At 40.9% G+C, this 25,448-nt stretch overlaps 2 protein-coding genes across 12 annotated transcripts in view; one reads left to right on the plus strand and one right to left on the minus strand.

Moving 5' to 3' along the window:
- Nucleotides 1-7,725, plus strand: part of LOC143284071 (F-BAR and double SH3 domains protein 2-like) — a 90,560-nt gene extending 82,835 nt beyond the window's left edge. For 4 of the 5 annotated variants that reach the window (XM_076590692.1, XM_076590693.1, XM_076590688.1 and 1 more), the window contains one exon: nt 1,105-7,725. In XM_076590692.1, coding sequence (XP_076446807.1) covers nt 1,105-1,233 — 129 coding nt within the window. In that variant the 3' untranslated portion in view covers nt 1,234-7,725. The remainder of the gene's footprint in view (nt 1-1,104) is intronic. The other variant, XM_076590691.1, reaches the window with a different exon arrangement.
- Nucleotides 7,726-9,741: 2,016 nt separating this feature from the next.
- The window catches only part of LOC143284072 (transforming growth factor-beta-induced protein ig-h3-like), a 92,492-nt gene continuing 76,785 nt past the window's right edge, over nt 9,742-25,448 (minus strand). For all 7 annotated transcript variants that reach the window (XM_076590698.1, XM_076590694.1, XM_076590696.1 and 4 more), the window contains 8 exons: nt 22,704-22,923; nt 20,457-20,666; nt 18,857-18,994; nt 15,649-15,815; nt 14,837-14,973; nt 14,183-14,336; nt 12,978-13,133; nt 9,742-11,547 (listed from right to left, as the gene is read on the minus strand). In XM_076590698.1, the coding sequence (XP_076446813.1) occupies nt 11,407-11,547; nt 12,978-13,133; nt 14,183-14,336; nt 14,837-14,973; nt 15,649-15,815; nt 18,857-18,994; nt 20,457-20,666; nt 22,704-22,923 (1,323 nt within the window). In that variant the 3' untranslated portion in view covers nt 9,742-11,406. The remainder of the gene's footprint in view (nt 11,548-12,977; nt 13,134-14,182; nt 14,337-14,836; nt 14,974-15,648; nt 15,816-18,856; nt 18,995-20,456; nt 20,667-22,703; nt 22,924-25,448) is intronic.

Below are 25,448 nucleotides of genomic sequence, written 5' to 3' on the forward strand. Positions count from 1 at the left end.
TCACTGTTTGAAATAGGTGCAGAAGAGGAGTGATTATATGCATGCATGAAACAAGATCCCAGTGCATTGAAATACTGTATTGCACTGTATTACATTTTGTCACATCAGATTTCTCTGTGTGAAACTGGGGCCACTTTCCATGGGGAGAGCGTGTCGCTACAGTGCAGCGTCACCCTTGTTTTCTTTTTCTTTTGTCTGCCTGCAAGTCTGTTTGTTTTTCTAGCAAAGTGGATTTTTCTACAGAATTTTGCTGGGGCCAACCCTTTTGTTGCCATGGGTTCTTTTATGTGCACTAGGTGCATGCTACTTGCAGGACTTCTGTTTACATCTCATCCAAATGACTAGCATCCAGACCACCACTCATGGTCTACTGGAGGGATAGCATATACAGGTGAGTTAGGGGTTCGAACCTGTGAGCTCATTCTCTTGTTTCTTTGGACGTGTTTCCTCTAGGTTACCACTCCACATAAAGACTGTGACTTTTTATGTTTCAGTCCCACAGTTGTGTGACATGAGTGGCTACTATCTACATAATGACTGACTTTGTATGTTTCAATTTCACAGTTGTATGACATGAGTGGCTACTATCTAGATAATGACTGACTTTGTATGTTTCAATTCCACAGTTGTGTGACATGAGTGGCTACTATCTAGATAATGACTGACTTTGTATGTTTCAGTTCCACAGTTGTGTGACATGAGTGGCTACTATCTACATAATGACTGACTGTATGTTTTTATTCCACAGTTGTACGACATGAGTGGTTACTATCTACATGATGACTGACTTTGTATGTTTCAATTCCACAGTTGTACAAGTGGCTACTATCTACATAATGACTGACTTAAAAAATAAATTTATTTATTTATTTTATTTTTATTTTATTTTATTCTCAAGGCCTGACAAAGCGCATTGGGTTACGCTGCTGGTCAGGCATCTGCTTGGCAGATGTGGTGTAGCGTATATGGATTTGTCCGAACGCAGTGACACCTCCTTGAGCCACTGAAACTGAAACTGACTTAATATGTTTCAATTCCACAGTTGTGTGACATGAGTGGCTACTATCTACATAATGACTGACTTTGTATGTTTCAATTCCACAGTTGTACGACATGAGTCACTACAACAACTACAAGAGGGTGCGCTTCAGCAACGAGCAGATGCAGTATGCTGGGATGGACCACCTGTCTGATGAATGGGACTCAGAGGGTGGTGAAGAGTCCTTCGTGTGACTCTGTTGTCACGTTAGTTTGATTCGGCATGTTTTGGTGAATGATGAACGTGAAGAGTCCTTCGTGTGACACTCTGTTGTCACATTAGTTTGATTTGGCGTGTTTTGGTGAAGGATGAACGCTTTCGAGTTTGCTGTTAAGAAGGCTGAAAGGACTGATGACTGTTCTCACAAAATTGTTAAACAGATATGTTGGGAAAAATGTTCCAGCACTAGTGATAAAAGCTACCATGTTTTGAAGATGCAGTTCATGTTTGATGGTCTGTTTTGACACCATGAGTGAAGGGAAAAGGGGTTTGTTTGACAGATGTTTCACACTAGTGATATATACATTCAAAATTAGAATAATCATTACTGTTTTAAAAGTTGTGTGTTTGATGAGAAGCTTTCTCTTCCATGATATAAAAGTTTCAAGTTAATTGTTTACTTAGACTGTTTAAAAGCTCTTTTTGATAACACACTTACTGTGTTTTTGTAGGGCTACTGCACTTTTGGAGTTATATGGTGCTGGAAATTATATCTGAGAGTTTTCTCACCCTTGGTACAAATCATGTTTCTGATAAATTGTTTCGTTAGATTGTGTTAACAAAGCATCATATGATTGCATATATTTTATTTCTTACTGTTCTGTTTAAGCTCTTTGTGACAGTTATTGTGCTTCTGTTAGATCAGCCCTGTAACTGGTTAACTGGATGCATGGGCATCTTTCAATGTTCATATCTGTTTTACTATCACTTTGAAAACAGATTTTTAGCTTCAGATGTTTGTGCTAGGTAAGAGTCTTTTTTTATGATTTGTATTCTGCATACTTGACGTTTTAATATTTTGCAAAAATGGTACAGCTTTAAACAAGAAAAATCAAGAGAAAAATATGAAAAAGTTTAATAATAATGATACATGTAACTTATTAATAAACATAAGTTGAATGATAATGATGCATGTAATTTATAAACAGGATTGTTTCATTATTGTTATAAAAGTTGCTCATTTGATGCTCACTTTTCACAATTATGATGAAAGACATTTGTCAGTGACTAGTTTTTACATTTGTGATAAAGTAAGAACATGGGATGCATACAGTTGTCGCCTTAAACATAATACAGGGAAAGTGAAATGCTTACAGTTGTTGCCTTACACAAAAACACAGGGATAGTGGGATGTTTTGTTGCCTCACACAAAAATAGTGGGCAAATGGGATGCTTACATTTGTTGCCTTACACAAAAACACAGGGATAATGGGATGTTTACAGTTGTTGCCTTACACAGAAACACAGGGCAGAGTTACCTCATTTAGGTGTTAACTCATCTCAAGTGGGCTATTTTGAACCCTTTGTTTGTAGCCAGTGCAGTAATTTATGCATAACCCCAACAACACGAAGGAATCATATAAACGTGTATATTTTCTGAAAGCTTAGGATTCATAGTTTAAATAATGCAGTAACAACTGAGAGAACAAGATACAAATAACTTACCATTATTTGAAGATCTTATGTGAAGGAATGAAAAAGTCCTGAGTTACTCATCCCTTTACATAAGATCTTCAGACAATGGTGAGTTTTTTGTCAAGCTAGTTTACTTTTGACTGAGTGTCGCTGCATAACAGGAATCAGTTAAAACATGTGATATATTCTTCTGTTGCTCGTTCATGATTATTTTTTATAGCTCTACCTTTCTACCATTTTCTGTTGTTTCACTTTTTTTTTTCCGGCTTGTTATGACAGTTTGGTACCACTTTATGTTTTTCAATGGATTTTCAGGATTACGTACATTAGTTACTTGTGAAATGAGTGAAAAACGTATGATTGTGTACTGTTTTGATTTACTGGTATTTTTACAAACAAGTCCACAGGTGTGTATGGGGCATGGGGTGACTGAAAACTTTAATGCTGTTGTTTTTTTCTCTTTTTTTTCATTCTTTTTTTTCTTTGATATTAGCCTCACTTCTTAGCATCTGAAACAAGAGGTAAAAAAAGGAATGTTCAGTAATAGAAAACTTAAGAGACATAAGCAAATGTGTGAAATTTATTTTGCAATCATGGCAATTTCCTGCTTAAGTCAAGATGTGCATTGCGTGTCAAAACTGATGCAGAAACATCTTCTGAAGCTCGTAATTACGACTCTTTCGCTCAAGGACTCACAAGCTCAAACATTTTAGGATTTTCTCTAGTTCTTTACTGGCAGTGTGTGGAACAAATTCAGAATATTTGTTATAACAAACATGTGGTCAGCAAATAACTATCCTCATCTTGCTGAATGGCTTGAAATGGGCCAGTTTTCTACACAAATGCTCTGATTTGTGAAGTGTGGGATTTTGTGTGGCATGTTTGGAAAGTGTGGGTCTCATTTTCACAAACATGGTAAGGAATACTTACTGTACTGCCCACTCCCCCCCCCCCCCCCCCGCCCCCCAAAAAAAATCACCCCTCCCCTCAAAATGCGCTGGGACTTTAGTGAGGTGAACAGTAGGGAATAATCTGTATGTGCTCTTTCTGTTGCAAGTCATACTCACCCCCCAAAAAAATAAAGAAAGATAAACATACGGTGTTAGACTTTCAGATTTCCTTTAGACACTTCCATCAGGACATTGTATTTTTGCGTATTACTCTTTCTCCCAAGTCTGTGCCAGCAAGCTGCAAGATCTCACCATGGGATCAGCTTTGTAGGAAAGAAAAGCACATGGGGATTCTGCAGAAAGTTAAAAAAAATTTTTTTTTTTATCTGTTAGGGAATTTGTCATGCACTTTATAAAGGTATTTAGTTTGAACTGTCTTTTGCACCACATTAAATAAAATTGGTTTTCAATAGTGTGAGTACACAGAAGTTTTAACGTGCATGCACTTGTTTCTGTGAGCTATGGAAATTTGTTATTCAACAAATAGAACTATGTTTGTGTGGTTGTATTTGTTGCATGTTGCTCAAAGAACCAGTTCAAACAACTGAGTGGAAAAGTTATAGGCTGTGATGTTGGGGTTCATTGAAAAAGGGCCATGTTGTCTGGAGGGTTCATCTGTACACTCACCACACATACAGTGTGTTGGTTTGGGAAATTTCCAGTGATGAGTTGAAAATCTGTTTACAGGTGGTTGAAGGACATCAGCTGATTTAAAAAAAACTTATAATCCAGTGTTCTGGTTTTGGAAATTGAGGATCTGCTGATTGGATAAGTGAGTATTCACTTGTCTGACCTTTATTTTGTGATTCACTTTTTTCTTTTTAATGATGAAGGATCTTCAGAATGCGTTGGGGACTGATGAGAGGGAATGTATCATTTTCACAACATGTATTAAAGTGAATGTTTATACACAGTGTTGAAGGATTTGTAACCCTGTATACTTGTTTAAAAAGTATTGGATTATATTTTTGCTCCGTTGAGTGTGAATGCCCTCCTATGGAGTGCCTTAGTGGACACACACCTACAGCAACATGTGCACGGTATTATTGTGGAGTTCAACACAGTAATGCACAGCAAGGGGTTGGGGATTCATGGATTCTTCCAGCAGGGGAACGATGAAAACCAGTGTACATACGCACACATAATTTGTGCATGTGGTTTTTTAGCAGTTGTGTGTGAACACCTATCACTTTGTCAGTGTACAGCAGTTTTCTTGTTTAGATGTGTGTGAATGCTTTTTTACTGTCCTGGAAGACTTGTGTCAAATTGTGACTTGAAGTAATCAGTCATGCACATACTCCAAGAATTATTTCAAATTGCTTCTTGAAATGATATGACATGCACTGAGCATGCATTTGGTAGTTTATGTGGGTGGTTCTTCATTGTTAGCTGCATAATTATGTGCAGTGTGAGTCTGGAATACCTGTTGTGATCAGAATTGCTGTAATTTGTCTCTTCTTATGACTTGGCACTTGTGCCTTTTCTGTAATCAGAATGTGAAAGAGAGAGAGAGAGAGAGAGAGAGAGAGAGAGAGAATATGAATGAATGAAAGAATAAAGCAGCCAAAAATCTACTGCAAAAGATTTTAAGATGAAAGAGCAGGATAAAGTGACGCATGTTCCAGCTTAAGCATGACATGATAATCTTGCATAATCCTTTTTATTTTCATCCACACTTAAATTGATTTAGATTTTTTGAATTTTTATTGAACAATGGCCATTTAACCAGCAGAATCTGTACAGTGATGCATAAATGTTGAATTGATTGCAGGTGTTTTTCACCACACAAATTGTTTTTAGCATTTGTTACCACGGTGGTCTCATCACCTGGAGTGTTACTGGTAGCATGAACATGGGTATTTTGCCTGAATGTTTGGTAGACTCAGTTCCTGCAGATGTCAGGACAAAGGTGAATATGTGCAGCGTTTTGTTTAGCTTATCCTGAAAACATTCATTGCCGCTTTGCTAGACTGTGCACTTGTTTAGAGTGTATTCATGGTTATCGTTTTATGTATTGCACAGAGATGGTTTTTTTTTTTTTTGAATACTTTTTCAAACTGAACTACAGAAGAAAAAAGTGGAAGTGGTATCATAGTACTAATGAAGATGAGTGCACAAGTTCTCCCTTGGGCTTTGAATAAATAAGTGCACAAGTTAATGGGGGTTAAAGAAGAAAAACATTACACTTTAATGTGTAATGCTCAAGCTGGTCTTGATCATAGATGTCAGATCATATTATTCAAATATCCACAGAGGTGCTAACCCCCAGCACCATTTTCAGCATCCCTGACAATGCATCTCATGTCTTTTAGCTCTTCTCCGTTTTTTAGGAAACAAAAAAAAAAAAAAAAGTATTGAAGCATCATTTTTGTCAGTGTGGTAATGGCATTAGGCAACCAACCCAAATGTAAGGAAACGTGTACATGTACATATCCTTGAGAAAAATATTTTAATCACTTTGCGCCTAAGGTGCTGTGTAACCTACCTTCAGATGAGTTGAGCACAAAAAATAATGGATTTTTTATTGGAAATTATGAAGTACCACAACACTGATCAAAAGTAAGTCAAAAGCACATGTACTGCACTTGACATTCTTGGACATTTTTCTCAGGATACAAATGGTTGACCATCTTCTTGGGCACTACCTGATGCCAACAGAAAGTACTTCCAGTCATTGTACTGGTGTATGAAGTATTATTGTACTTGTGGTGTTTTCCCTTGGTCATCCTGGGCAGTGCTGTCTGCCAGCTTCATACCAGGTGGCTGGTACTGTAAGTTATATTTAGATATGTACCCTCTCTTTGTAACTGGCTGGGCTGCAGGTGCCCTACATTACTTTGTTTGCCAAGCTTAGTGTCATACCCCTGTTCATACTCTCATACTGAATACAATTAATCACCATTTTCCCTGGATTTTCTGGGTACAGTGAACATTCTACGCATTACCAGACACAGTTTTGGGCAAACGCTGCAAGAGTGTTTTGGCCACTCCCAAGTACATGAATGGTAGATGATGAATAATAAACAGAAATATGATTGATTTGAAGTGGAGTGACTTGGGAAGAAGTGTGTTCAGTTGCCAATTTGTATGCTCATTCAGCTCATGTGTGTAAACATATGTAATCACCCAGTCATTAGCATACTCTATGGCAACCAAATCTGGTAGAGTATAGGTACAAAAAAGTTTTAAGTCATCCCTTTATGGTGGTGTTGAAAGCAGGTCCAGTCTTGACATCGTTGCCTCTTGTTTATTTTGTTCAGATTTGAAAACTGTACAGCCCCTGTGCATTGGAAATGTAATCCCAATATCTATGTGAAATACAGCTCTGTCAGATTACCTTAACAAATTTTAATAGTTAACTCAGCCCTTGAATATTGAGGTTGTAGAACTTTTTGGCAGTATTCTGGCTAGATATTTTTTTCCTAATAATATAGTTCTGAGCATTTGAAAATGCTGGATTTACACTGAAAAGTTGTTTAAAAGTTTTTGTTTTTTTTGCTCACAGCCTTGCTTTGTTTTTTTAGGTTGATCTGTTGGTGCCCTTTTCAAATGTGTGCAGAGTTAGAACTGACAGGTTTGTGTGTGAATTATGGGTGAATTTTATAAGAAATTCATCTGTGTTGTGCTGTATCCAGTCATGTATGCCAGGTCATTAGGATTTAACAGCATCATGTGACAATAGTTTAATATATTTTTTTTTTATTATCCATTTCGGTGTGCAGTAACATTATGTTGTAATTCATTTGTAAAAGATGCCTGAAATGCCGTGTTGAAAGCATTTTTTATGACAGAAAATTAGAACATTTTTGTGTATACTGGTGTAACTTTACTACAGCAGTGCATGAACCCAGATATGAATTGTTACCTGTACTTATAGTTAATAGTGCCTGCTCAAGTTTTTCAACAATTAACTGAACTATGCATGTTAACACTTATTGCCTGTTTGTACATAATGTGTGAAGTGATGAAAGTTCAGCATTTATACACGATTCAGTCACAGCAAAATTGTCAATCAGATGTCTAAAAGTCTTGTGTTCATTATTAAGTATGGTGGTGATAATGTCAATGTCATAAATATGGCAATAAAATGATTGTATTGGACATTTTCCTGTTCAGTGTCAGCACTTTATGATCCATGTTTAACAAGATCATGGGAAACAAGCCTCTCCATCTCCTGTGTCTTACACGACTGATGTTGAACAGCCGGTTAACACTGCTGAGCTGCCTTTTAAGAATCTTTTTGTTTTTGCTTCTATTGCAGGAGCCTTAAAGCCTGGAAAATCACCTTTGCTAGGTTTGGTTGGCAATGAGCATTCATGATAAGCAAGCCATCAGGTGTCTGAGCAGCAGAACTTCATTCAATGACATGGTGTCCCTCTTCACCTTATGGGACCCCTTCACCTGCTGGACAGAGGCAAGTGAAGACCAAGTTCTTGGCAGCTGAGATTTTGGGCTCCATTTCCAGGCATCAGAATACCCCAAATTCTGAAACTGTGAAGCACCATGACCACTGCTGTTCTTGCTGCAACCACTGTCATTATATGCGTCCAGAGATGATGGAAGACATGTTAGCGATTAAATACTGATAGAGATGGTGCTGACACTTGTTTGCAGGAAGTACTCAGAAACAGAACAAGCCATTTAATACTGTATATGCACAAAAACAGAACAAGCCATTTAAGAACACCACTTGAGAATAGGATCGGCTCCATAAAAAATTGATTCTACAGCTGCCCGAGTGGAAACCAGTGTTGGCAGTCCCCCAGTACGCAGATCCACGGACCATTCTGATGCCTGGTTTCTGCCTCATCCTCCTCGTGGAAGGATTCCTTGATGATGGCTAGGTGAGATAGATGTCCCCTCCTTTCCATTTAAACAAGGTGATGTCATGTTGAAGATGAACCAGTACAGACATTTTCTTAGTCATGGTAAGGTAGGTAAAGGGTTGCTTGATGAGGTATCTATATATACAGACTTGAAAAACTGATTTCAAGAGGTTGCTCAGCTGAGGGAACTCGAATGGTCAAGTAAGTGAGGCTTCACAGAGATGGATGGGCTTGCTGCTTAGAAAAAAAGAAAAAAAAAGTTACCCCACACTCCGGTATCTGCAGAAGCAAATGTGAAGAACAATTCCACATCTTTTGATTGTTTTTTGTAATGAAAAGTTACATGTTTTTTTGTAATTAAAAGTTACAATACAGATCACCGAGTCAATTATATGTCAGGTACATCCACACACTGTCATTGAATAGTGTCCTGCTTCTGTAATTCATTACTTTTAGCTAGTTGTCATTCTGAGCCAGTTTTAACGGAACAAGCAAACCAGTTTTACACATGAAATTCAGCAGTTCAGCTTTGCTTGATCAGCAAATTGTTGCAATTTGTAAGTAAATCAGTACAATATGAAAGGAAAAAAAAGAACACAGTAACTTTTGCAGAGATCACCTTGAAAACTTTTTCATGGTATGCACTCAGCAGAACCAGAAAAAACCCACCTGTGTACAAATAACTGAAAAGTACTTTACAGCATTTATTATTATTATTTTTTATTCCACATATAGTTTGTTGACAACTCTGGTGACAGTTACTGTCTAATGTCAAGTGACATCAGCATTCTGCACACATGTGAAGCAATTTAAGGTATATGCTGTGAAAAACCTGATTATTTTCTGTTAGTCTCTCTGGCCAAGATCTTTTTGAGTTATTACGATAGTGTCTATCACTTTGATAACTTTCCATGAACAAAACAAAATCCTGGCCATAGAAACCAATATATCCTCACGTTCATATTAAAATAAGGCCATCTAAAGTGTCATTGAAAGAATCAATCTGTAAATGGAAACAGGTTTAATACTTCGTTCCCTTCCATTTACAGTGACTGCTCATCTCCATATTTGAGACAGTCTTCAGACTTGCCTCTGAGCAGTAAACTCATTGTTCTTACACTACTGAAAAAAAAGGAGTATGGTTACCTACACAGCAGGGTAAAAACAGCAGCATGTGTAAAAGCCCAGTCTTAGATATGAACATGTGAGTTGGAGCCCAATATTGCAGGAGAAGAAGAAACATATATAACAAGAATCAAGACAGATTTTTTGAAGAAAACAAACAAACAAAAAAAAGCTCTTTTATATTCTGCCATTATTTTCTCACAAATGTAAATGGCAATACACTGAACAAGTTTATACAACACAGACACTGAGCAACTTATTATTTAAAACGAGGAAATACACATATAAAAAAAAAGACAGTTTTTAGAATATTGTTGATATAAAGGCATCTACCAGGTCATCCTGTATTCCAAGTCATTCAGACTTGTCCATATCTAAGCAAAATATATTACACTGTTATCTAGGAAAGAAAGAAAAAAAGTTACCTCCATCAAACAACCAGCTACCCCAACATACTCTCCATGTAAAAGAACAAACATTTGCATACATTTTTCATTAAAATGATCAAAGCTGCCATTTCAGTCTAAAATAACTACATAACAGAATAAACATTTTCAAGCAGAAGAAGCACTTAAGAGTGTTATGTACATAACTGATGCAAATAAAACAAGCATTACAAACAGACTCGTTTTCTTACCTCCATGCATATTCAGGAATATGCACCTCACTCTAGAACCATGTGAAAAACAAGCATGGGACGGGCAGACATGGTTAAACTTAAGAGGTATGTTTGGTGAATGCCATTTACAATACAAACAAGCAAACATATATATTCACAGAAATACTGACCTTTTGAACCAAACAAAAGGAGGAAAAACTAGAGCATGTCACTCATTAGTACATGGCAGAAAACTTTTTTATGCTGCTTTCCCTACATCAAACCCTAGTGCTCAGACTTTCTCATGAGTGAGGTGTTTTTTGTGTGATCACACATGATGACTTGCTTCTCAACACACTGTCCTGCATATATGTCAGCCACATCTGTATGTGTATTCACTTCTGTGTCAAATCACAACACATTTATATCTCAACACACTGTCCTGCATATATGTCAGCCACATCTGTATGTGTATTCACTTCTGTGTCAAATCACAACACATTTATATCTCAACACACTGTCCTGCATATATGTCAGCCACATCTGTATGTGTATTCACTTCTGTGTCAAATCACAATACATTTATCAACATCAAATCAGCAGTTTTCTGTTGAGTGTTGTTTTCCCTTTGTCCTGGTGAATATGTATGTACACACATTTTAGGTACTATGCCTAGATGATTTCAAAATTTATGATTCCCAATAACAAACTACCCCAAGGCTTTGGATGTGTAATGCCTTAAGTAATTGAAAAAAAAAATAAACCAAGGGTGGAGGGAAGGTTACAGTGGTTGATTGTAAAAATGAAAATAACTAAGCTAGGCAGGGACTTTCTATATATCTACTTTGAGTATGGTCGATTGTGCAGGACAATGAGGCAATCAACTCATTTGTCAGACTGCACAAGTCTGTGTATAAGAAACTTACTGTTGAGTGTTCCTGTGCATTTACTACATCGCTAGTAACGCATGTACTGCTTAAAGACTTTACTAAAGTCACGAGTTACACAAGCTTGACATAACTGTTGCAACATGAACTCACATACATTTCATTACATTTTCTGTTATGTACAATTGATGAACCATATCACAAGATGCACACTGCATCAGAAACATCCCACAAAGTGTCAGCCTGGTAGGAAAGAAGAGACCAGGGCATGACACCAGTCAACACGTGCAATGTGCAGCCGTCAGTCAACAAATGTACACCTTGCTCAGCACACGGCGCCAACCCCTCAGTGCCTCAGGCGATGGTAATGTCGCCGACTGCGCGTTCTGTGCTGGTAACGTTCGGACATGGTGATCCCCCGTTCACACGTGCACTTCATCACGTCATCAATGATGTGTAGCACTCCATTCACTGCCAGCTTGTCGGCCTGTGGATTTTAACACACACACACACACACATACACACACGCACACACGCGCACACATGTAACATGCCAGCATACACACCAGCAAGAGAGTCAAGGCCTTCAAGACTCACTTGTAACATGCACTTAATCCAACAAAGTGATCATATAAAAAAAAAAAAACCCACGCAAAACAGATAATTTGACAAAAGACACAAAACTGGATGAAAATCCAAATTCCTGTGATGCTTTTACATCTGCCCAATAGGCTGTGTTGTGACCTTTACCTTTGACCTTGTTTCTTTTCATTGGTTTTGTTTTCACCATGAAGGCAGCGTGTTGGCACCATAAGGAGGAAGGTGGCAGAATGATTAAGACGCTCAGCTACCAGTACAGAAAGTTTATGAGGGTGTGGGTTTGAATCCCGCTCTCGCCCTTTCTCCCAAGTTTGACTGGAAAATCACACTGAACGTCTAGTCTTTCGGATGAGATGATAAAACCAAGGTCCCGTGTGCTGCACGCTTTTAGGGCACTGAAAAAGAACCCATGGCAACGACTGCTGTCTTCTGGCATAATTATGTAAAAAGAAATTCACTGATAGGTACACAAATATATTATCAACATGCACTCAAGGCCTGACAAGTGCGCTGGGTTATGCAGCTGTCAGGCGTCTGCCTAGCAATTGTGGTGTAGCGTATATGGTTTGTCCAAACGCAGTGACGCCTCCTTCAGAAACTGAAACAGAAACTCACCATGACCAATCATTGTACAAAGTCTGATGAAGATTATACAGACCTCTCTTGCACGAAGAAATATTTCCTATCAATATATGCCAAGTTGTGACCTTGACCTTCAACCTCTGGTTTTGAATTTTTTCGAACCATGCCATACCCGTTAACCAGTCACAAGACTAAGTTTGATCAAAACTGTATACAGTCCTTTTCAAGCCTTTTCTATTTTGCCAAATGATGACCTTGACCTCTCTTGGCTGAACCAGGAGTTCCATTGTCTCCCGAGACAGACGGACGCCAACAACAACCTTGACCTCTCACCCTGCTTACCAGATCATCATAAGAGTGATGACTTTAAAGGTCTTATTCATACCTACCATCCTGCCAACTTAGGTTCCTAAGCCACTTGTAGTGGCCGAGAAAATGCTAACATTTAAATTTTACCACGAACACACACACACCATGCCATTAAACAGACTCACTTTGTTACCACAAGTGAGTAAAAACACAAAAAGCAAATAAAACACACACACACACACACACAAATACTTCATGACACAAATCTAGAATCAAGTCCACATGACCATGCCTGACGATCTTCAACACAACACAATGAATAAAACCGGTGTCTTTCACGTGCATCCTCTACCTGGCTGGTCACACACTGTGGATTTTTTTTCCTGAAACTAAGTGACCTTGACCTCGTCATGTGATGGCCCTTACCTGTTTGATGTTGATGAGGTCGTTGACAAGCAGTTTATCCCGCGTGTCGTAGTTGAAGACAGTGAGGTCTCCCTGTCTTGACCGGATGCCGTACGTGCTTTTGTCAGGGATCTCACACTTGGTGATCATGCGGTTGATGATGTGCCTGTCCACAAACTGAAACACAGAAAGTTATAAATGATTAGGAATCCCATACACACACCGAAACACACTATGTCATTATTTATCAAGAACCCCCCCCCCAAATCCCCCTACAAAATGAAACACCATGTCATTGATTATCACAAATCCCATACACACACCGAAACACACTATGTCATAAACTATCATGAATTCCACACACACAGAGAAACACGCTGTGTTGTTAATGATTATGTATCCCATGCCCAAAATGAAACATGCTATGTCATCAATTATCACGAATACCACACACACATGAAACACTGTCATAGATTACCATGAATCCCATACATAAACGGAAACACTATGTCATTAATTATGAATCCTATACACAAACCAAAACACACTATGTCATGAATTATCATAATCCAAACATGAAGCACAATGAAATGGGGAGGGAGTAAAGATGAACCCCCCCAAAACAACCACAAAAAACAACCAACAACAACAAAACAAATAACCCCCAGTCAACAGCCACAAATCAACAGATGATGTATAGTCAGTCAATGACAGACCTTTTCCAGTCTCTTGGGGTAGTTAAGAGCCACAAATCAACAGATGATGTATAGTCAGTTAATGACAGACCTTTTCCAGTCTCTTGGGGTAGTTAAGAGCCACAAATCAACAGATGATGTATAGTCAGTCAATGACAGACCTTTTCCAGTCTCTTGGGGTAGTTAAGAGCCACAAATCAACAGATGATGTATAGTCAGTCAATGACAGACCTTTTCCAGTCTCTTGGGGTAGTCAACAGCCACAAATCAACAGATGATGTATAGTCAGTCAATGACAGACCTTTTCCAGTCTCTTGGGGTAGTCAACAGCCACAAATCAACAGATGATGTATAGTCAGTCAATGACAGACCTTTTCCAGTCTCTTGGGGTAGTTAAGAGCCACAAATCAACAGATGATGTATAAGTACAGTCAGTCACTGAAAGATCTTTTCCAGCCTCTTGGGGAAGTCAACAGCCACAAATCAACAGATGATGTTTACAAGTACCGTCACACACAGTCACTGATAGACCTTTTCCAGTCTCTTAGGGTTGTTCATCATCTTGTCCAGTCTCCACTGGTTGAGGTACGTGAAGGCCTTGTTGGTAGGGGCCAGCACTGTGTAACGACCCTCTGTCAGCAACATTTCTGACACTCCAGACGTCTCCATCGCTTGCTGGAAAAAGCTGAACACACAGAGGTGTACAAGGAACTCATTCAGGGCTGTACAGTACTCATTTCTGTAACATGCTGAATACAAAATACATTGTGCAACCAGTGCTTTTTTGTTGCTGTTCGTTCTTTTCTTTTCAATACTGAATTTTCTACACAGTTTTGCCCCTGATAATTTTTGTTGTTGTTATGGCACATGTAGGACATTCGTGTATCATTTCCTCCGAAAAACTAGTACCACACTGCCATTCAGTCTTCTGAAGGGAGGCAGACAAAACTGCAGCCCCTTCACAACATGAAGCCGATTCCGTCAGCTTCCAGCTCTTGGGTTCTCATCAGCACGACTAACGACCAGACGAGAGAGACTTCATCTTCAATAAGCAAGCTGTCAACAAGGTCACCTTCACAAAGTTTCAGCATGACAGACACAACTGCTTGACATAAAACAGACTTCATCTTGAACAAGCAAGCTGTCAACAAGGCCACAAAGTTTCAGCCTGACAGACACACCTACCTGAGGTCCCTGTTCTGATTGATGAGGTCCATGAGGGTGTCTTCTGCAGGCACCAGGACCTTGTCGATCTTCTGTATGGAAGCCTTGTCGCATTGACGTATAGGACCCACTGCCTTGGCTGTGTCAATCGCTACGCCCTGCACACAGGGGTAATGTGGGCAAAACACACATTTACTTACTACACAGTACGCATCTTATGCAACTCAACGCCACTATGACCGCCCCTTCCCACACACTGTACAGGTCTATCACTATCAATGCCCTTCACTCATTCGAAGACAGTTAACATTAACATAATCATAACATGATTTATAACACACTGCAAGCACATTAACATAATCATAACATGATTTATAGCGCACTGCAAGACTGTATTTTTGATGAGACTTGTCATTGTATGGATGTGGTCGTCTCCACTCCATGGAAGGAGGGCTCAACCCCTCTTGGCTCCTTGACTAAGTAATTTGTGTCCTCAGTAGTTGTTCTTTTTTTTTAAGGTGGTATCTTATGTTGCACAAAAACAGACCCTGTTGAACACCACGTAAATGACGCAGCAACCAGAGCAAGAACCTCCCACCCACACGAGTTTCAGTTTCAGTTTCTCAAAGAGCCATTACTGCATTCGGACAAATCCACGTACGTTACACCACATCTACTGGGCTGATACCCGACCAGCTGCACAACCCAACACGTTTAGTCAGACCTGCACACGGGAAATCGGTTTATCGTCTCAACCGAATGATACTCCAGTCAAACATAGCAGAAAGGGCACGGCCGGGATTCGAACCCAGATGAGACTGTCACCAACATACCCCTCTGAAGATGGTGACCTTGATCTTGGCGGACAGTCCGGTCTCCAGCTCCATGGCCCCGATCATCTTGTCTTCCAGCAGCTTGCTCTTGGCGATGTGGTAATCCAGCAGACGGCTCATGGCCAGCGGCTCCCGTGTCAGTGCTGCACGTGCACTGTACGGCAAGTCTGCACACACACACACACACATTGTGGGTCATCAATAACTGTCTTTTCTTAAACGGAATTTGAAAAAAAACACACCCAAGAACCCAAAGCAGAAACGAAAAAAAACACCCAAGAACCCAAAGCTGAAACAAAAAACAAAACCAAAAAAAACAACAACAAAAAAACAACAAGATAATTTCTAGAGTGGAAGAAACCTCTCACTGTGACTGGCAGTTTGGTCAACAAAAAAGAAGCAGATGGGGTTAATGTTTATGCTTGCTGAAATCGTTTATCAGCTGTCAAGGACTGTTCAGATTCCGTGTGATGGAGATGACAAGGTCACCAGAACAGCAAGTCCATAATAATCTCTCTCACACAGACACACAAATAGACAGCGATATACACTTAGACAGTCAGACAGACATTCACAGACATGCGCACCCACACACACTCACCCCCCCCCCCACACACAAAGGAAATATGTACTGGTTTCACTCTGTTCAGATGACATGCTCTGGAACCAATAAATATAAATGAAATTCTCCATGAGGTACACAGACACATGTGCAATAATAAGTTAGAGAATCATCAAAGCAGACAGACTTATCTAATGAAATCATGTCATTGATTTCTCAGCAGACTGCGAAGGGACCATTAAAAATTCAGGTGGATTTATGAAAATAGATATATAGCATATACGCTTACACAAACCAGAGAGTGAGTCTTATTTGAGAAGGAGAGAGGGAAGAGGAGGGGGGGGGGAGCGCTGGAGAGAGAGAGACAGAGACAGAGACACTAAACACTGAGCACTGAAATGTTTTAATGAATAAGCCATTGGCCCATGTCAATAGGGGTGGTTACAAGTCCATGCAGATGTACAACACAGACATTTTACTAATTGCAACATACTTTCAAAGCCTTGTCAAGGAACACAGCCAAGCGCATGACCAATGATTTGTTTTCACTCGCAAAAAGCAATGTCAGATTAAACAAACATGGAGTACTGTAGAGGGGATATACTGTTGTTTCAGATCAGCATATTTAGGACACTGGAACACGAAGTGAACTTCTGTTTCTTTTTGAGAATCACAGAAAGGACAGGAAAACTCATTATCTGTAACATTACGTTTAAAACATAATTTGTGTGTATTGACTTGTGACACACCAAGTCGTAAACGTACTAAACTAATTCTGGCTTGAATATGTTTCAGCTCCAACAAATATGGTGAAAGTACAAGACTACTTTCAAAAGTAAGATATAATGAGAAACGCTCACTATCTGAGAGCTGTAAAGACCAACGTCCTTCGTACTCGTTTACCAGTCTGTTTTTTAATGTGCTAAGAAATTCCTTTTCATTTCCAACCCCCTGATTCTCCCAAACCTCCTGAAATCCATATTTATATAACATGAAACAAACAGATGTGGTCCATGTATTCCGATTCTGCTGATGGATAAATAGCAACATTTTATACGCTTTCAGTGGTAACCGGTGTTCTGGCATTTTAGCAATTCTTAGCCAGTACTTGATGCATCTCAAGTACATATTAATATACAAGGGAAATCTGCCCAGTTCACCGTAAACCATTGCATCTGGTGTTCTAACACTCACATTCAAGAACCGTTTTAGAGCAAATGTATGCACTTTATTGCATTAAGATTTGCAATCAGACCTCAAACTTCCGCCCAGTAGCTAAGTATTGGTTGTATTTGTGCATCAAATAGTTTTTAAAATAATTTTGGGCATTTTTCACCAACTGATCGAAATAACCTGAAATATTGATCACCCCCCTTTTTTGCCCTGCCAGCCATATCTATACAATAGATAAAGTTCGTTTTGTTGAAAAAATGACGCCTAGATACTTATACATGTTTACAACTATCATTTTAGTTTTTCCATAGAACCACTTTTCATTTTCCGATAAGTACCCACCATTTCTAAACACAACAACGTTAGACTTGTCGAGGTTCACTATCAAGCCAAGACTCATGGCCGTATCATAGAGCACATTCAGTTGATTTTGCAGACCAGTTACAGAGTCAGATATCAAAATTATGTCATCAGCAAACATTAGAATAACTATTTCCAGTACATCAGGTATCAGGTGTACACCATGCATGCCTTTGTTAATTATTTCAGATGCTAGTTCATTGATAAATAACGAAAATAAGACAGGACTGCACACTTCACCCTGTTTAAGGCCTGTGGGACACATGAAAGCATTACTTAGTTCACCGCCTGCTCCGATTCTAGCTTTCACAACGTGATACATACTAGTTATTGCATTATACATTTTTCTGTGTATACCTCTTTTTTATGGACATTCCATAAGTTTATTAGCAGAACTGTATCACACGCTTTTCTAAAATCTATGAATGCGACGTATAATTTCTTATGATAAGACAGTTGTTTTTAGTCAATGCAAACAGGGTAAAGACATGGTCGATGGTATTGTATTTCTTCCTAAAACCTGCCTCACTTTCATTTATAACACTGTTCTCAGTCCACTTATTAAGTCGCTGATTTAAAATGTCGCTATAAAGTTTACTGCAAACACTCAAAAGGGATATACTCCTACAATTGTCGGGAGAGTTCTTATCAATTTTCTTGTGAGGTGGCTGAACAACAGCTTCTGAGAGAGAGAGAGAGAGAGAGAGACACACACACACACACACACAGAGAGAGAGAGAGAGAGAGAGAGAGAGAGAGAGACAGAGAGACAGAGAGAGAGAGAGAGAATGAATGAATATTTTCCAACGATGGAAATATTAGCACACTAGCCAACTTACATATCTACCGTTGTTTTAGAGACACAGACATAATAACTGATATACACATATAAATATAGTGATACTCAGTACATGCATCAAGATAATGCAGCGGCGATCTGATGGACACATCGCCGCCCATAATTATCTTCACGAAACTAGAGCGATTGACACACTACACAAGAAATCTTACATTTAGAGAAAGAAAGGATCGGCAGTCAAACAGACAAGTTAATGCAGGCAATCAAGTGGAAATGTTAACATCAGACTGACTGACAAAAGGACAGGCACTTACTGTCAAAGGCCTCGTCCGTGGGGGCGAAGATGGTGGCGTTGGTGATGTTGTTCAGTCTGTTCTCCAGCCCTGCTCTCCTGGTCAGGTCCATGAACTTCTTCACGTGCATCTCGTCCAGCAGGTCTGACGGCTGCCTCACTGCAACACACACTGTGCTGTGGACTACTGGCCCAGTGGTCACACGTCAGGAAAGAATCTGACTGTACAGGATCGAATCCCACATTCGACAGTATTTACCCCCCACCTCCCTCCACGAGACCTTGACTGGTGGTCTGGATGCTCATCAATCGGATGTGACGATAAACTGAGGTCCCGTGTACGGTATGTACTTAGCACACGTAAAAGAACCCACGGTAACAAAAGGGTTGCCATGACAAAATTATGTAGAAAACATCAGTTTGATAGGGAAACAAACACACTTGCAGGCAAAAAGAAAAAAAAGAAAAAAAAGAAAAAGAAAAAAAAAGACTGCGTTGCATTGTATTGACATGCTCGCCTAGAAAGAGCAGCACGAATTTCACAAAGAAAAAAAAGTTCTGTAATAAATGATAATACAATACAATCCAGTACACTGTTCAGTACATCCTGCACACAGGCCATTTGAGCTTTGGTTTTCAAACAAAACATTTCTTTAAGAATATGCGGAATTTTTCATGTGCACAGCATAGCAACATATTGATTTGCCGCTGAGGCACTTTTTGAAAACTGCTGTTGCGTTCATAGCAAGGCAGCCTGGTCCATACCGTTTTCCTGCCTTCAATACCAAACCTGCAAAGGAACTGTGCATCAGCAGTTACTCCCGATACTTGTAAATAAAGACGTTAAAAACTTCGTTGGTGAGCAAAACCCAATGCTCCTTCCATAAAAGCAAAACCTGACATTCCTCTAAGAAAAGCAAAATTTAACGTTTTTAACTCACAGATTATCAAGGCTACGGTCAGATACTATCAGTTGTATCCATCTATCAGTTCCTCTCCCGTATTTCTCTTTTAGCCTTGATACAGCCCAGTGATACTCTATCCCAACTGCAGCACAACAAAATTAGCATGTATCACAATCAGGTCATTGCAGCTTGTCTCTGAACCACCTGGACAATTGCAAGACTCATCATTTGGGACAATTTCAAGGCTTATTACTTGGACAATTACAAGGCTTATCACTTGGGCACTTGCAAGCCTTATCGCCTGGGCAATAGCGAGTCTTATCATTTGGGCACAAGGAAGGCTTATCACTTGGGCAATAGTAAGGCAGCAAGGTTGATGACTTGGGCAATAGCAAGACTTATTTACTTATTACTTGGGCAATTCAAAGCCTTACCACTAAGGCGTATCACCTGGGCAATTACAAGGCTTATCACTTGGACAAATGCTTATCACTTTGGGCAATCACAAGGCTTATCACCTGGGCAATAGCAAGCCTTACCAGTTGGGCAACTGCAAGGCTTATCACCTGGGCAATTCAATTGCGAGGCTTATCACTTGGGCACTTGCGAGGCTTACTTCTGACTGGAAATGTTGGATTCCGCTCTGCACAAGGAACCAGTACTTTCACCTGACGGACATGGAGTTGGCCTAGTCAGCTGACTGTGATTCCTAGTCACCTGAATCTGGCAGGAGCACCTGGTCGATGCCGTGGATAACGCCGTTGCTGGCCACGATGTCTTGGTCCACCACCCGGGCCTGGTTGGCCATCAGGCCGTCACGGGTACATCGGAACAGCACCCGGCCCTCGTCCAGGGTCTTGAGGCCCACGGCCACCACGATGGCGTCTCCACAGTACACGCCTTTCACCACGTGGTGCCGGATCACCTCTGCACCCACAGCAGTCAGTGTACAGGGTGGCTTCAATACTTTTATATGTGAATGTGACGGGCACTACAGCCAAGTAGTTAGAGTATTTGACTTTTGAATCTGAGGGTCCCGGGGTCGAATCTTGGTAACGGCGCCTGGTGGGTAAAGGCAAAGGTTTTTCCTATCTCCCAGGTCAACAGATGTACAGACCTGATTGTGCCTGAACCCCCTTGGTGTGATTACAGAAGAAGATCAAATACGCACGTTAAAGATCATGAAATCCATGTCGGCGTTCAGTGGGTTATGGAAACAAGAACATACCCAGCATGCACATTGAGTATGGCTGCCTCCATGGCGGGGTAAAAACAGTCATACACGTAAAAGCCCAGATACGAGTGGACGTGGGAGTTGCAGCCCACGAATGAAGAAGTAGAATAAGAATATGTGAATGTCTTATATTGTTTATTAGGTTTTTCAGTCTTGTTTAATGTTTTGTGTTTGCTGAGTATGTGTCCATGCTTGTTTTGCCGAACCCGATGTGAATTTCTTTTAAATGAAATGATAAAGTTATTCTAATGATAAATATCTTTGCCGCACCTGATGTTAATTTCTCTTAATGAGATAATGAAGTTATTCTTATCGTATCGTATCGTATCTTATCTTCAAATCAAAAGCACTTTAGCAATCCACATGGAAATACACGGACGCACACAAAGTTAAGACAATAATTTTTTGCACATCAATCTATTCAAACAGACGAAGAAAATAAATCCACAGATACATTAGTAAAATATACACACAGACGCATACACACATACGCACGCACGCACCGCGCCAATAAATTCTGGTCTTGTGTGGTCTGGTGTTGTGTTGTGCAGTCTTGTGTGGTCTGGTTTGGTGTTGTGTGGTCTGGTCTAGTCTTGGGCGGTGTTGTGTTATGTGGTCTAGTGTTGTGTTGTGCATGATCTAGTCTTGTGTGTGGTCTGGTTGCATGGTCTGGTCTGGTCTTGTGTGGTCTGGTCTGGCCTTGTGTGGTCTGGTCTGGCCTTGTGCAGGGTGGTCTAGTCTAGTGTTTTGTGGTCTGGTCTTGTGTGGTCTGGTCTAGTCTTATTCGGTCTAATCTTGTGTGGTGTGGTCTGGTCAGGTCTGGTCTTGTGTGGTCTAGTACTTGTGTGGGGTGGTGTGGTCTGGTCTTGTGTGGTCTAGTCTTGTGTGGGATGGTTTTGTTTGGTCTGTTGTAGTGTTGTGTGGACTGGTCTGGTCTTGTCTTGGGTGGTCTGGCTTAGTGTTGTGTGGTCTGGTCTGGCCCAGTGTGGTCTGGCCTAGTCTTGTGCAGTCTGCCCTAGTCTTGGGCAGTCTGCCTCAGTCTTGTGCAGTCTGCCCTAGTCTTGTGCAGTCTGGCCTAGTCTTGTGCAGTCTGGCCTAGTCTTGTGCAGTCTGCCTCAGTCTTGTGCAGTCTAGTCTAGTCTTGTGCAGTCTGCCCTAGTCATGTGCAGTCTGGTCTAGTCTTGTGCAGTCTGCCTCAGTCTTGTGCAGTCTGCCTCAGTCTTGTGCAGTCTGGCCTAGTCTTGGGCAGTATACCCTAGTCTTGTGCAGTCTGGCCTAGTCTTATGCAGTGTGCCCCAGTCTTGTGCAGTCTGGTCTAGTCTTGTGCAGTCTGCCCTAGTCTTGTGCAGTCTGCCTCAGTCTTGTGCAGTCTGGCCCAGTCTTGTGCAGTCTGCCCTAGTCTTGTGCAGTCTGGCCTAGTCTTGTGCAGTCTGCCCTAGTCTTGTGCAGTCTGGCCTAGTCTTATGCAGTGTGCCCCAGTCTTGTGCAGTCTGGACTAGTCTTATGCAGTCTGCCCTAGTCTTGTGCAGTCTGGTCTAGTCTTATGCAGTGTGCCCCAGTCTTGTGCAGTCTGGTCTAGTCTTGTGCAGTCTGGCCCAGTCTTGTGCAGTCTGCCCTAGTCTTGTGCAGTCTGGCCCAGTCTTGTGCAGTCTGGTCTAGTCTTGTGCAGTCTGGTCTAGTCTTGTGCGGTCTGCCGCAGTCTTGTGCTGTCAGGCCAAGCGTGGCCTCACTCTCAGCGGTGTAGGCGTCAGTGAGGATCCTGTCCAGGATGTCGCTGGGCAGCTTGGCGAAGGCACGGTCCGTGGGAGCCAGCAGTGTGTAGCCCTTGGCGCTCAGCATCAGCTGGTTCACCATGTCGGACACAAACAGAGCCATCTGGAACTGCGAGTAACGGTCGTTGGAGAAGATGCTCTCCGCCAGGTTCCCTTGCTCCTCCAGGGGCTTCACCACCTGCCCACAGGTATGTCACACCTTTATTAGTCTACAGGTATGTCATAGCTACACCAGTCCATAGGTATGTCATAGCTATACCAGTCCACAGGTAAGTCACGCCTACATCAGTCTACAGATATGTCACACTTAAATCATTCCACAGGTGTATCACACTTACATCAGTCCACAGGTAAGTGTACGTCAATCTACAGATGTCACACATGAGTCCTCAGGTATGTCACACCTACATCAGTCCACAGGTATGTCACACCTACATCACTGTTACCTATATACTTCACAAAAAATTAAGGACCACTTCATAAAAGCAGGTAGAAAATGTTGACAAACTGAGATGGTTTGAATTAAGTGGGCTGCATAAGGTCCAGCACTGACCTCTCAAACACACTGACCGTCGTTTCAGGCACACGTGCATCATGAACAACTTGAAAGCTGCATTTGAAAAAAATCAATGTTTCAGCAAAAACAACAACAACAACAAAAACAACTGTTATTCAGTGGTTGAAGAACCTAGTTGTGAAATTTCGTTGTTAAAAAATGGAAGTGCACTCGCAAGAAAGCAAAATTGGTAATGAGTGGTGCTCACTACATTGGCTGCACACATCGCTGTTTGCCGGAAAGTTAGCATCATTTTCAACATGTCCACAAGAAGAAAACTGCGCAAGTTCCCAAATGATCATTAACATTTTGTTAACCCTGTATGTAAGTCAACGAAGAGGTAGACGATGACGAGAGAGAGAAAAAAACAACAAACAACAAAACTTGAACGATACTTTCTCGTCCACTAAACGTGGCATAGGAACCAAAACTGCTTCATTTTTTCGTTTACAATGCAACAGTATGCAGGCCACCCAAATGTAAATAAAAAACGCAACGACAATAAAATACTCAAGGACTGTAATTTTATCTTCTTTTCCCAAGACAGAAAGAAGACAATGCACGTCTAACGGTCATCCAACACACCAAACTGGCGGTGACTCTCGCGACCGATCCGTCATAGGAATTCGGACACACTGGGTTAAAAGAAATACTAAAATCGTTTAAAAGAATGCTCTCGAACCAGCACGCTCACTTACATGCACCAACATCCACATCGACGCACGCACATACACAAACACACACGCGTACGCGCGCACAGAGAGAGAGAGAGAGAGAGAGAGAGAGAGAGAGAGAGAGAGAGACAGACAGACAGACAGACAGACAGAAGAGACAGAGAGAGGGAGGGAGAGATGGAACAATTGGGCTGACAAATTCATCTGGGAGAGAGAGAGAGAGACACGTAAGGGCATATAAACAAGAAAAGAAGGGCGGGGGCGGGAGGCTCAAAGGCAAATGATTTTCGCGAATAGAGAGAGGGGAAAAAAATCTCACAGAGCTAAACACCCGAAGAAATCTCAAGTGTGCAGTAAACATATGGGTGGAGGACCGGCATGCAAAAAACATGACGGACAAAATAAGAAAGGAAGATAAAATGATGCAGAATATAAATGCAAAAACGCTCCTACCCCTACCCCCTACGCCCGCCCCTAAAAAAAAAGAAGAAAAAAAAAAAATCCGCATCATCCAAACAGACGCAAAGCAAACACCACCAACATAAACACCAAGAACGAAGAACTGAACAAGAAGCGGAAAACAACATTTCCGCCTACAGCTGCTTCTCGTGATAAGAAATAACCAACTATACGTCCGGTTTTTACCGGACTGCCTGTCTTCTTTCCAGGCGCTGAGAAGACAGAAGGAAAGAGAAGCAGAGGGGAGGGGGAGGGGGGTTGGGGGTGGGGTGCGGGTAGTGAGGAGAGGGAAAAAAACGGGAAAGAAACTGGACAGGGAAAAGAGGGAAGCAATGTCGCATATCAACAAGACATGAACGCCTTTCGTCTCTGCCCTCGTTGTCATACATATACTTTCGTGAGGTTGACGGATGATAATAATACTGATAATCAGTGGTCTGGACGCTAGTCATTCGGATGAGACGATAAACCGAGGTCCCGTGTGCATCATGCGCTTAGCGCGCGTAAAAGAACCCACGGCAACAAAAGGGTTGTCCCTGGCAAATTCTGTAGAAAAATCCACTTCAATGGCAAAAACAACAACAACAAAAAACAAACAAACAAAAAATCTGCAGGCAGGAAAAAATATAAAACATGGGTGGCGCTGTCAGTGTATCGACGCGCTCTTCCTGGGGAGAGCAGCCTGAATTTCACACAAAGAAATCTGCTGTGACAAAAAACAGTAATACAATGATAACGATAATAATAATAATAACAGTGCAGAATGACGCTCACACCTCCTTAGTACGGAACACGTGGCGTTCCCAACAACAACAACAACAACAAAATTACATTCATAAACATACCTGCATCAAGCAGGCCACTTAGTTAACACACGAAGAAGTGCGCGCGCGCGCGCACACACACACACAAAAACCATATGAACACGCACTCACATAATCTAACGGAAGCGCAAGGAACACACTGCACTGGTCAATACGATGATAGGCAAAACGGAAGAGGTGTGTTTTGGTA

This window comes from Babylonia areolata, chromosome 7 (assembly GCF_041734735.1).
Source record: "Babylonia areolata isolate BAREFJ2019XMU chromosome 7, ASM4173473v1, whole genome shotgun sequence".
Lineage (NCBI taxonomy): Eukaryota > Metazoa > Mollusca > Gastropoda > Neogastropoda > Buccinidae > Babylonia > Babylonia areolata.